At 44.3% G+C, this 13,976-nt stretch overlaps 1 protein-coding gene across 2 annotated transcripts in view; it reads right to left on the bottom strand.

Moving 5' to 3' along the window:
* The window catches only part of tbl1xr1b (TBL1X/Y related 1b), a 42,717-nt gene that overhangs the window by 5,595 nt on the left and 23,146 nt on the right, over positions 1–13,976 (bottom strand). For both annotated transcript variants that reach the window (XM_060929185.1, XM_060929192.1), the window contains exons 4-7: positions 9,312–9,457; positions 9,002–9,209; positions 2,464–2,596; positions 2,197–2,338 (exon numbers count right to left, since the gene is read on the bottom strand). In XM_060929185.1, coding sequence (XP_060785168.1) covers positions 2,197–2,338; positions 2,464–2,596; positions 9,002–9,209; positions 9,312–9,457 — 629 coding nt within the window. The remainder of the gene's footprint in view (positions 1–2,196; positions 2,339–2,463; positions 2,597–9,001; positions 9,210–9,311; positions 9,458–13,976) is intronic.

The raw sequence follows: 13,976 nt of genomic DNA, 5'->3' as shown, positions 1-13,976 counted from the left end.
AGAGAGAGAGAGAGAGAGAGAGAGAGAGAGAGAGAGAGATGCAAAGGACAGACAGATAGAGGAGTCAGAGAGAGGAAAAAGAGATGAAGGATGGACAGACAAAGGAGTAAGAGAGGAAAAAGATGCAAAGGACAAAGGAGTAAGAGAGGAAAAAAGGTGCGAAGGACAGACAAAGGAGAAAGAGAGGGGAAAAAGGTGCAAAGGACAGAAAGGAGTAAGAGAGGAAAAGGTGCAAAGGACAGACAAAGGAAGAGAGGAAAAAGAGATGGACAGACAGACAAAGGAGTAAGAGAGGAAAAAGGTGTGAAGGACAGAAAGGAGTAAGAGAGGAAAAAGGTGTGAAGGACAGAAAGGAGTAAGAGAGGAAAAAGGTGCGAAGGACAGACAAAGGAGTAAGAGAGGAAAAAGGTGCGAAGGACAGACAAAGGAGTAAGAGAGGGGAAAAAGGTGCGAAGGACAGACAAAGGAGTAAGAGAGGAAAAAGGTGCGAAGGACAGACAAAGGAGAAAGAGAGGGGAAAAAGGTGCAAAGGACAGAAAGGAGTAAGAGAGGAAAAGGTGCAAAGGACAGACAAAGGAAGAGAGGAAAAAGAGATGGACAGACAGACAAAGGAGTAAGAGAGGAAAAAGGTGCGAAGGACAGAAAGGAGTAAGAGAGGAAAAAGGTGCGAAGGACAGACAAAGGAGTAAGAGAGGAAAAAGGTGCGAAGGACAGAAAGGAGTAAGAGAGGAAAGAGGTGCGAAGGACAGAAAGGAGTAAGAGAGGAAAGAGGTGCGAAGGACAGACAAAGGAGTAAGAGAGGAAAAAGGTGCGAAGGACAGACAAAGGAGTAAGAGAGGAAAAAGGTGCGAAGGACAGACAAAGGAGTAAGAGAGGAAAAAGGTGCGAAGGACAGACAAAGGAGTAAGAGAGGAAAAAGGTGCAAAGGACAGACAAAGGAAAAGAGAGGAAAGAGGCAAAGGACAAAGGAATAAGAGATGCAAAGGACAGAAAGGAGTAAGAGAGGAAAAAGGTGCGAAGGACAGACAAAGGAGTAAGAGAGGAAAAAGGTGCGAAGGACAGACAAAGGAGTAAGAGAGGAAAAAGGTGCGAAGGACAGACAAAGGAGTAAGAGAGGAAAAAGGTGCGAAGGACAGACAAAGAATAGAGAGGAAAAAGATGCGAAGGACAGACAAAGGAATAAGAGGAAAAAGAGATGCAAAAGACAAAGGTGTGAAGGACAGAAAGGAGTAAGAGAGAGGAAAAAGGTATGAAGGATAGACAAAGGAATGAGAGGAAAGAGATGCAAAGGACAGACAAAGAAATAAGAGGAAAAAGAGATGCGAAGGACAGACAAAGGGGAGAGAGAGAGAGAGAGAGAGAGAGAGAGAGATGCAAAGGACAGAGATGGAGAGAGATGCAAAGGAGAGAGACAGAGAAACCAAGGACAGACAGAGGAGAGACGGATAGACAAAGAGGAAAAAGAGATGTGAAGGACAGACAGAGAGGAGAGAGATTTTAAGAGAGACAGATTAACGGTACTGTTAAAGACTTCAGCTTTTAAAGCCAAATCTGGCATGTCATGTGACTAAAATAAGTGTGAGAAGCAACAGAGTGACAGACAGGAAGTCTGTTTCCAACAAATATAAATTACTGCACTGACCATTAGCTTAATCCCCGCCCCCCCAAAAAAAATTTAGCCAACACACACTTCGTATTGCGCCAGATCAACATCCCAAACACTTTAATCCAAACCAGAACGCCAAGGCTGGAGTCGCTCATCTGGCCTGCCGTCAAACTAAATTCTGTTCCCTGAAGGAAGATCGACCCGAAACAGAAACCGGGTGAGAGGGGAGATAAAATTCTAGTGAGAGACCTGGAAGATTTGTTAATTTGGCCTAATTAGTAACTCGTTAGCAAAAAAAAAAAATTTTGATAAAACAACCAAGCTCTGTATGGAGTGAAGAACTGGAGGAGGAGATACGATTTAACCGAATTGTGGATGACGGACGCTACGCCATGGCAACAGCTCATCGGCCTTCCAGCCAGACGAGCTAAAGACGCCCGCACGCCAAATAACGTCTTGGCAGATCAAATCTATTCGGGGGGGGAAGGGGACTCGTGTGCCTATTCTTCTCTCTAACGACGTGACTCGTCCAGAAAGAGCCGAGAAAGGTTAGGTTCACGCAAATGAGCAGCTTGTGGTGCGCCTCTCACGTTCCAGTCCAGTGACGTGACGTCTTTGTTGCTTGGCACGTCCTGGCCTCCTTCTCGGATGCAGTGGCGCAGCACCAGCTGGGTGGAGCCTCCCGAGCTGCTCTCGCTCAGGTTCCAGATCCTCGCCGTCGAGTCCCCGGACCTACAAACAAAACCGCACATGGAGTGAACAGATCCGTAGAAGAATATTTACAATTGGTCCTGAATGTGTGCGTGGTCAAGATGAAAAATATCAAGAGTAAACACTTTGGTGATGACGTGACTGACCCTGAAGCGAGCAGGTCGCTGACCGGATTCCAGGCGCAGATGAACACCTCGGACTCGTGGCCGCGCAGCACCATGGCCTTATGGGCCGGGATCTCCACCGCCCGGTCCACCTCCATCATGTCCGAGTGATGGTCTGCCAGGAACAAAACAAGCTCTTTACACACAGCTACAGTACCAGTCGAAAGTTTGGAAACGCCCTCTAATTCAGTGGTTTTTCATTATTTTAAAATGTTCTGAATTGTAGATTAATACTAAAGTCATCAACATTATGAAGAAATGTATATGGAATTATTTGGTGAACCAAAAAAAAAAAAAAAAGTGTTAATCAAACCAGAATCTGTTTTATACAACCCCGATTCCAAAAAAGTTGAGACACAGTACAAATTGTAAATAAAAACAGAATGCAATAATTTACAAATCTCAAACTGATATTGTATTCACAATAGAACAGACAACATATCAAATGTCGAAAGTGAGACATTTTGAAATTTCATGACAGCAACACATCTCAAAAAAGTTGGGACAGGGGCAATAAGAGGCTGGAAAAGTTAAAGGTACAAAAAAGGAACAGCTGGAGGACCAAATTGCAACTCATTAGGTCAATTGGCAATAGGTCATTAACATGACTGGGTATAAAAAGAGCATCTTGGAGTGGCAGCGGCTCTCAGAAGTAAAGATGGGAAGAGGATCACCAATCCCCCTAATTCTGTGCCGACAAATAGTGGAGCAATATCAGAAAGGAGTTCGACAGTGTAAAATTGCAAGGAGTTTGAACATATCATCATCTACAGTGCATAATATCATCAAAAGATTCAGAGAATCTGGAAGAATCTCTGTGCGTAAGGGTCAAGGCCAGAAAACCATACTGGGTGCCCGTGATCTTCCGGCCCTTAGACGGCACTGCATCACATACAGGCATGCTTCTGTATTGGAAATCACACAATGGGCTCAGGAATATTTCCAGAGAACATTATCTGTGAACACAATTCACCGTGCCATCCGCCGTTGCCAGCTAAAACTCTATAGTTCAAAGAAGAAGCCGTATCTAAACATGATCCAGAAGCGCAGACGTCTTCTCTGGGCCAAGGCTCATTTAAAATGGACTGTGGCAAAGTGGAAAACTGTTCTGTGGTCAGACGAATCAAAATTTGAAGTTCTTTATGGAAATCAGGGACGCCGTGTCATTCGGACTAAAGAGGAGAAGGACGACCCGAGTTGTCATCAGCGCTCAGTTCAGAAGCCTGCATCTCTGATGGTATGGGGTTGCATTAGTGCGTGTGGCATGGGCAGCTTACACATCTGGAAAGACACCATCAATGCTGAAAGGTATATCCAGGTTCTAGAGCAACATATGCTCCCATCCAGACGACGTCTCTTTCAGGGAAGACCTTGCATTTTCCAACATGACAATGCCAAACCACACACTGCATCAATTACAGCATCATGGCTGCGTAGAAGAAGGGTCCGGGTACTGAACTGGCCAGCCTGCAGTCCAGATCTTTCACCCATAGAAAACATTTGGTGCATCATAAAACGGAAGATACGACAAAAAAGACCTAAGACAGTTGAGCAACTAGAATCCTACATTAGACAAGAATGGGTTAACATTCCTATCCCTAAACTTGAGCAACTTGTCTCCTCAGTCCCCAGACGTTTACAGACTGTTGTAAAGAGAAAAGGGGATGTCTCACAGTGGTAAACATGGCCTTGTCCCAACTTTTTTGAGATGTGGTGTTGTCATGAAATTTAAAAATCACCCAATTTTTCTCTTTAAATGATACATTTTCTCAGTTTAAACATTTGATATGTCATCTATGTTCTATTCTGAATAAAATATGGCATTTTGAAACTTCCACATCATTGCATTCTGTTTTTATTTACAATTTGTACTTTGTCCCAACTTTTTTGGAATCGGCGTTGTATTTTAGATTCTTCAAAGTAGGCACCTTTTGCTTAGATGACAGCTTGGCACATCTTGGCATTTTCTCAGTCAGCTTTACGAGGTAGTCACCTGGAACGGCTTTCAGTTTACAGCCGAGTTAATTTCTTGACCTCTTAATGTGTTTGAGACCATCGGCTGTGTTGTGAAGAGGTAGAGTTGGTATACAGTCAGTGAATGGCCCTATCCGAGGACTGTTCTAATCCATATTATGCCAAGAACTACTCAATTAAGTAAAGAAAAAGGACAGTCCATCATTACTTTAAGAAACGGAGGTCGGTCAGTCCGAAAAATTTCAGGAACTTTGAAAGTATCCCCAGGTGTGGTCACAAAAACCATCAAACGTTATGGCTCTCATCAGGACCGCCCCAGGAAAGGAAGACCCAGGGTTACCTCTGTTGCACAGGATAAGTTCATCAGAGTTACCAGCACCCCTAAATGCTTCACAGAGTTCAAGTAGTATCAAGTAGTATCTCAACATCAGCTGTTCAGAGAAGAATCTGGACTTTATGGTCGAACTGCTGCAAAGAAGCCACTTCTACAGAACAACAAGAGGAAGAGAATAGCTTGGGCCAAGGAACACAAGGAATGGACATTAGACTGGTGGAAATCTGTCCTTTTGGTCTGAGGAGTCCAAATTTGAGATTTTTGGTTCCAATCGCCGTGTCTTTGTAAGATGCAGAAAAGGTGAGTGGATGGTTCCTCCACGTGTGGTGCCCACAGTGAAGTAGTATGATAGTATGGGGGTGCTTTGCTGGTCACACTGCTGGCGATTTATTCAAAATCGAAGGCACACTTAACCAGCATGGCTACCACAGCGTTCTGCAGCGATGTGCCATCCCATCATTTGTCTTTCAACAGGACAATGACCCAAAACACACCTCGAGGCTACGTAAGGGCTATTTGACCAAGAAAGAGGGTGATGGAATGCTTCATCAGATGACGTGGCCTCCACGATCACCTGATCTAAACCCAACTGAGATGGTTTGGGACGAGTTGGACCGCAAAGCAGCCAACGAGTGCTCAGCACCTCTGGGAACTCCTTCAGGACTGTCGGAAAACCGTTTGAAGCTGATTGAGAGGATGTCAGGAGTGTGCAAAGCTGTAATCAAAGCAAAAGGTGCCTACTTTTGAAGAATCTAAAACATATTTTAAAGTTGACTAAATGATTCCTTACGTGTTGCTGCGTAGTCTGGATGACTTCAGTATTAATTCACAATGTAGAGGAAAAAAAAAAAGTCGAATTTGAAGGCGTTTCCAAACTTTTCACTGGTACACGCAGAACGGAAAAGCAACAAATCATTTCTCAGACTAATTGCGTGGCCGTGAAAAAGTATTTGCTCCCTTCTGATGTGTTCCATTTTCTAACCACACCCTGGCATGATTACTGTCAGGCCTGTTCAATTGAAATCGCACATAAACAGAACCAGACTGGCAATCCGAAGTGGGCTAATAGAGCTGAAAAAGATGCCGCGAAGTAAAGGGTTACAAAGCTGCAGTATTGCCAAGGCTCTGGGACTTTAGTGAACTACAGCGAGAGCCATTATCTACGAATGGAGAAACTTGGAACGGTGGTGAACCTTCTCAGGGAGTAGGCAGCCTTCCAATATTCAACCAAGCGCACTTCGATGACTGATCCAGGAGATCATAAAGAACTGCAGGCCTCACTTGCCTCGGTTAAAGTCAGTGTTCATGATCCAACAATAAGGAAGGCGCTGAGCAAAAAATGGCATCCGTGGGAGAGCTGTGCGGCGCAAACCAATCACTGCTGACCAAAAAGAACACAAAGGCTCGTCTTACATTTGCCCAAGACTTTTGGGATAATATTCTGTGGACTGAAGAGTCAAAAATAGAACTTTTTTAGAAGACATGGGTCCCGGTACATCTGGCAACCTGGTGGTGGTGGTGGGATGGTCTGAGGCTGCTTTTCTGCTTCAGGACCTGGACGACTTGCCATAATTGATGGAACCATGAATTCTGTTCTCTACCAAAAAGTCCTGAAGGAGGTGGTCTGCTCATCAGCTCAAGCGCAGCTGGGTTATGCGGAAGGACAATGATCCGAAAGGCACGAGCAAGTCCACCTCTGAATGGCTCGAAAGAAATAAAATTAAGGTTTTGGACTGGCCTGGTCAAGGTCCTGACTTGAATCCAATCGAGATGCTGTGGCAAGACCTTAAATGGGCAGTTCATCCTGGAAAACCCGCCAATTAGCAACGACGGGCCATTTTTTAAATCGAGTTGCGATCAAGGAGCGTGGCATATCAAAAGTATGAAGTTCGGAATTCAAAACTGGCTTTATTTTCCCCCAGCACTCAAAAGCGCGATGTAACTTCTTCAAAACAATATGATTAACATCCCTGAACCTTTTATTCCCCCCTCTGTCCTGCAGAAGCCAATATTTTTATTGTTTTCCATAGAAAGATCCACATCTATTGACTGACTGACTAGAACTTTCTCTGAATGGCTTCTGGTTTGACTGGAATTACCACGAACAGACCTGCCAGGGGTCATGACTGTTCTTGAATTCTGGTATCGATCAAGAGAAAGCGAGCTAGATAACGTCACGGGTGGCACGTCATCGGCTTTCGACCAAAATCCAACGTGGCCACGCCCAGCGGTTTCACCGTCAACATTCAGAACAAAGATCGCCGTGTCAAAAGTAATCCGTATCGTGCAAATCCGAGTGTGCGTTCTGAAAACTCGGGGGGTTTTTTTCCCACTCCGGTGTGGCTGAATCGAACCGATTCTGCAAAGAAGAGTGGGCAAAACTTCCTCCACAGCAAGCGTTATCGCCAACTTTCAATTGCAGTTGTTGCCGCCAAGGGCAGCCCAACCAGTTGTGAGGTTTAAGAGGGCAATTACTTTTTCACATAAGTAATCAAAACCTGCATCACCTTTAATAAACGGAGTGATCACAACACAATTTCCAAAATGTTGACAAGACAAAGTTTAATATAAAACATCTGTTTAACTTATAACATTTAATAATAACTTAGATTACACATTTTTCAGTTTTACTCAAATTAGGGTGGTGCAAAAATGAGTACACCCCACAACATCTAGTACTTTGTATGGCCTCCATGATTTTTAATGACGGCACCGAGTCTTCTAGGCATGGAATGAACAAGTTGGCGACATTTTGCAACATCAATCTTTTTCCGTTCTTCAACAACGACCTCTTTTAGTGACTGATGCTCAACTCGTCTCTTCAGAATTCCCCGTAGGTGTTCGATTGGGTTCAGATCAGGAGACGTACTCGGCCACTGAATCACTTTCACCCTGTTCTTCTTCAGAAATCCAACAGATGTGCGTTTAGTCATGTTGGGAAAGTGCACGACGACCAAGGGCACGGAGTGATGGTAGCATCTTCTCTTTCAGTCTAGAGCAATACGTCTGTGAATTCATGATGCCGTCAATGAAATGCAGCCCCACATAAGGACGCTGCCACCACCATGTTTCACTGTAGGCACCAGGTGTTTTTCTTTGTATTCCTCACCTTTGCGACGCCATCAGTTCCAAAAACATTTATCTTGGTCTCATCACTCCAGAGTATAGAGTCCCAGTAGTCTTCATCTTTGTCAGCATGGACCCTGGCAAACTCTAGGCGGGCTTTTTTGTGCCTGGGCTTTAGGAGAGGCTTCCATCCGTGCATGCCATTCCTCTGCAGCGTACGCTGGGAAATAGTCACCCCAGTTTGGCTTTCTACTTCTTTAGATAACTGCATGCCGATTGTCTTCGACCCTTCTCATCAGAAGACGCTCCTGTCGAGGTGTTAACTTCCTGGACGTCTCTGTGAGATGGTCGCAGTTCCATCTTTCTGAAATTTTTGGACCACTTTTGCTGCAGTATTCTGACTGATAAGTAAAGCTTTGCTGAGCTTCTTGTAGCCTTCACCTTTGTGGTGGAAATTCTGAAGAGACGAGTTGAGCATCAGTCACTAAAAGAGGTCGCTGTTGAAGAATGGAAAAAGATTCTTGTTCATTCCATGCCTAGAAGACTTGGCGCCGTCATTAAAAATCATGGAGGCCATACAAAGTACTAGACGTAGTAGTTTTTGTTGTGGGGTGTACTCATTTTTGCACCACCCTAATTTGAGTAAAACTGAAAAAAGTGTAATCCAAGTTTATATTATTAACCTTTTGTCTTGTCAACATTTCGGAAATTAATTGTGCTCGTTGAGATCTTGTTTAAAATGTTACTTTTCAAAGGGGGTGGACTCATTTACACCGAGCGCTGTAAATGGAAGAAATCAGCAGGGAGCAAATACTTTTTCCACAATACTAACGTGTATATAAAATACACACGCTGTCACTCCATGTATAATGAGACGTGATGAACACTGGAAAGAAGTAGCTGGTGCTTGTGGTGAGAGAGTGTTGCTGGTTCGGAAGCTAATATTAAAAAAAAAAAAAAAAAAAAAAAAGGGACTTGCTAGTGAGAACGTAGAAAACTAGATTGAGTGGCTTTAGCGCCACCGTCAGGACATGTGTGGAAAGGTAGAAGCTGCATCTCTGTCCCATTCTCGAGTCCCTAAATTCTGTTATTTAACTGGAAGACAGTGTTTTGAGATTCTCGTTTAGATCCATTTCTCTTTCTTACTAGATAAGATGTGCGCGCCGTTCTCCTCGCCGTTGGCGGCGCTCTCTCCGTTCTTGGCGCCGGCGCTGCCCGTTGTCCCCGGCGCAGCCTGCTGCTGCTGCGCCAGCTTATCGCGGTACACCTGCTGACGCGTCTGTACCACATCAGGCATCACGGCATCGATCAGGGACAAGGACTCGATCGGGCGGCCGTCGAAGAGGGTGCCATCCTGAGAAGAGAGTGGCTGATTTAATCAAAAGGTCCGATACGATTCGTGGCTCTGCAGCACCGATGTCGACTCCATCTACCGGCAAGCAAGGCGCACACTCACCTCGTTGATGCTGACCTCGGCCTCGACGTACTGCAGGCCCTTCTGGATGATGGAGATGAGTGCTGCGGGAGGAACAAGCGCACCGTTGATGTTCGACTGGCTGATGTGGCTCTCTATGCCAAACGTGAACGCCGAGTGAGAGAATCCTGCAGCGAGAGAGGAAGAAACGGGACAAAGATTGAGTCGTTTGCCCACGGGAACACGGCACCAACCGTGAAGCGCGGTGGTGGTAGCGGCATCGTGCTCCGGGGCCGTTTTGCTGCTAGCGGAACTCAACAAGGCGAACGAATTGGTTCTTTGAATAAAGGAGAACTTGGACAGGACGATGACCCTCAAACACGCATCGGAGCTGGTTGTGGAGGATAAAGAAGGCTAACAAAGGGATCCTCTAGTGGATTTACTCTCAAGTATTCGGACCAGCTGGGCCTCCTGCGCAAGTGACGTAACGTAGTGGAAGCTTGGAGCAACTCAGCTGGTTATATTCTCTGCTGACGTGGTTTTGCTAGTTTTACAAGGACTTTTTACTGAATTCATAGGCTTTAAAAAAAAAAAAGTAAAAAGCATGCCTCGTCGTGCAGCATATTAAATGCCAAAATGATGATAAAAGAGATCTTTTCAGCGTTTACCTGGACCGAATCGTCCGACTATTCAAAAAAAAAAAAAAAGGATTCAAGACAAGACATCAAAATCTACCTGCAGTGTCCTACTTCTACTCCGAACATCTTAAATCCTCCGGTTTTGCTGAATCGACGGAATTAAAAGCAAGATTAATGGGGGCTTGCCGTGCCAACAACATTTGCCCATCGTTCAGCTCCAAAAGTCCGCCGATGCAGTGTCGAGCGGCAACGGAGACGACAACACGGGGAGGTTCGTTCCGACTTCGTCCCACTGTGATTTTTTTTTTTTGTAGTATACAGGGACTGATCCAGCCCACGAATCTGACAGATGCACCAATTTTACCAGATCGCTATGGATTTTCACAGAGGCGTAGAGCACGCCGAGCTCTTTCCGAAGAGGCCAGCCACGGCCCGCTACGACCGCGGCTCGGCCTGTTACTCGCCCCCGAAACTCTGCGTAAGCACTGGCTCACCGAAAACTTTAAATGTGTGGCCACTAGGGCTGTAACAATATGCGTATCGAAATCGCGATACGCAGAGCCACGCTCCGTATCGCGATACAAGAAGGCAGAATCGCGGTACACCCTTTCAAACTTCTCCTCAGCCCAAAAACAGAGGCGCTTCCAAACTTCAATTTATGAATACTTTACTTTTTATTTAAATTACATTTTAAACTTTTATTTTTTATATCTATTAGTAAGTCGTTTTTTCGCCGACCTGCGACAATCTTCTGCGAGTCACGCAACGTCCACACTCGCCACTGGCAGAGCATTCATTTCTTTTAAGCGGTCGCCATTCTGGTTGCGACGCGGGGAGCGAATCTGTAAACAAGCAGCTCATTGGCTGGCTAGGTGTGCCACAAGCCAATCACAATCACTTGACCGGAAAGGCATGCAGTGTTGCCAGATTGGGTGGTTTTAGGTGCTTTTTGGCTGGTTTTGAACATATTTTGGGGTGGAAAACGTTAGCAATATCTGGCAACACTGAAGGCATGTCTGCCTGGGCGGAAGCCTTCTACGGCAGTTTCATTTTGACACGCGAGCAATGTTTCACCATAAAAATTCCGTAATTTCCATCTGTTTTCCGCGATCACAGAAAATCATTGGCCCTATGAGAGTGAGAGAGCCACCCCCCCCAAAAAAATCTTAACGGATTTACACGATTTGGAAAAATGACTTTTTCAGAACCGAAAAAAACAGAGCTTCCGGCTCAACAGTATTATTTTGAGAAATAAAACAATCTTTGGATATACATTTTTTCATTTTTGCATACATATTACTCATTCTCTGCAGTGGTCTGAATTATTTGTTATTAAATAGTTAATGTAAGTAAGTAAATGTTAAGTCAAATTTACTACTTTTAAAAAAACATTAAAAAAAAAAAAATCGTGGGCGTATCGAATCGTGGGTCAAAAATCGCGATACGAATCGAATCGTGAGTTGGGTGTATCGTTACAGCCCTAGTGGCCACTGGAAGTCCTCGCCCAACCAAGCTTCACAGGCACCTCCATCTCCACGAGACCTTTCAAAACAGCCCAGGCACGGCCCGCTGTGACGTGGCCCGTTATTCGAGATGAATTTTTGACCTCTTTCTGGAGCGTTTGACTGCGATTGTGTGTGAGGTCATGCTATCCAAAGCATCATAAGAATACAGGTAATTAGGTCAGGGGTTGAGCGTGTAGCCAGCTAGCAGTAAAGTAACCAAATGCCCTGTGACCGATGCCAAGTAGCGCATATATACACACTACTGTTCAAAAGTTTGGGGTCACTTTGAAATGTCCTTATTTTTGAAAGAAAAGCACTGTTCTTTTAAATGAAGATCACTTTAAAGCAGGGCTTTGAACCGGTTCAAGGAACGAAAACCGGGAACTTTTTCTATTTCACATGGAACAGAAACGAAACCAGAAACTTTATTATTTTTTATGTTCCGGAACAGAAACGCTTATTAAAAATAACGGTAACCGGTTAATACCGGTTTTTATTTCGTTCCTCAAAGTTTCCGTAGCCTACAAATAAAAGTCATTCTTCTCCTGCGCAAGTTTCTATGACCTGCTGGGGTTCACTTCCTGTCTGACGTTCGCTGACTGAATGGAGAGAGCGGGAGGGTGGACGACTATCACGTCTCCACATCTTAAATAAGAGGTAAATATTGCAGTCTATCGTTATTCAAAAACGTCAATTTCAAACACGATATCAACATATTTGTCCACGTTAATGAGAGGCTCGCGAACAGTAAATGACGTTAACCTCTGTTAGCCATAGGGCCTGACTAGCCTTTGGTAACACACTAAACGAATTCTCTTTCATTTTTGGCACTTTTTCTGTTTGTGTAGATGGGAAGACGTACTGAGAATCCAAATCGCCAACATTTGAAATAATAATTGTTTTGAATCTGTGGTTGGTAGAAGAGAGCAACTGGACTTGCTTGAAAAGTCTTGAAGACGTTCTGTCTGTCTAATAGGGAGTATCAAGTATCCATCCTCTCATGGATCATCATAGAATCCGAATCAGAATGCTGATGGCTGCATTGTAGGTGGCTGATAAAAGATGTCATAGACCCCCACCTCTGTTCAGTGATGGTCGTTCCAGGTTGACAAAAATGAACGATCCTCTCTGGCTAAGATGTCTGCCAGTTTTCTGGAAGTCCTCTCATACTCCCGCACCAGTCGAAGGGAACTCATCCCAAAGTGCGTAGAAACATATCTGTGAAGATGTATGTCAACCTGGAACGACCATCACTGAACAGAGGTGGGTGTCTATGACATCTATTAACCACCTACAATGCAGCCATCAGCATTCGGATTCTATGATGATCCATGAGAGGATGGATACTTGATACTCCCTATTAGTCAGACAGAACTGAGGAAGCCTTTCGGACAAGAGGCGAAACGTCTTCAAGGCTTTTCAAGTAAGTCCAGTTGCTCTCTTCTACCAACCACAGATTACTATGTACCTGGATGACTGAGTATCTTCACACAGGGTTTTTTCTAGAAAAATGTAGTATGAGGGCGCTCACCATGGCGAGGGAGCGAAGTGGGGGGGGCAGCGCTCGAAACTAACGGTGTCCCGACGTCCCGGGGACCATAAAAAATGTCATCGGGACACAAAATTATCATATCTGGGACAATCCCGGGACAATGGAAAAAAATAGATCTAGAAAAAAAGTTCTACATTAATATTATTTACAAAGCCGTAACACATACGTAGACATTCACCTAATTTGTCAATTTTAATTTTAAAACGTTAACAGCGAAAAATACATAGTAGCTACACTTTCGATGCACCTGCATCCGTAGGCTACAGAGCAGCGCATTCTGTTCTAGAATCTTCGGCCGGTGTCCGCATTATATGGACTTGGAATGGAATTGCTACCGCACACGCTACGCCGACTCTTGCCAGAACAAAAATGCTTAAGTGGTTGAAGCGGACCGACCGCGGGGAAGAAACTGAAAGCCCAGACATAACGTCTCCGGGACCTTCAGGATCCAAAGTGTCATCGCCTGGTCTGCAGGCAACGCTAGCAACTGAACGAACTTAATGAACACTGTTAGACACGTTATAAAATACAACAGGAATGATGTGGATGATATTGACGGAAGATACCGTTCAACAGAATAAGTGAGCTTTCTTGGTGTCTTTCTAGTTCAGAAAGTTTAGTCAGTCAGCAGCACAACTAGGCTCGGACCTGCCACTATGCTGATGTTGCTAACATTTGCACCCACGTTTCGGCAGCGAAAGTTCATAAAATGGATAACGGAAAGTTCATAAAAATAGATAACGGTAATGGATAACGGAAAGTTCATAAAAATGGGTAACGGAAAGTTCATAAAAATGGATAACGGTAATGGATAACGGAAAGTTCATAAAAATGGGTAACGGAAAGTTCATAAAAATGGATAACGGTAATGGATAACGGAAAGTTAATAAAAATGGGTAACGGAAAGTGCATAAAAATAGATAACGGTAATGGGTAACGGAAAGTTCATAAAAATGGATAACGGTAATGGATAACGGAAAGTTCATAAAAATGGATAACGGAAAGTTCATAA

Source organism: Neoarius graeffei, chromosome 1, assembly GCF_027579695.1.
Source record: "Neoarius graeffei isolate fNeoGra1 chromosome 1, fNeoGra1.pri, whole genome shotgun sequence".
Lineage (NCBI taxonomy): Eukaryota > Metazoa > Chordata > Actinopteri > Siluriformes > Ariidae > Neoarius > Neoarius graeffei.
This window is presented reverse-complemented; position numbering and strand designations above follow the sequence as displayed.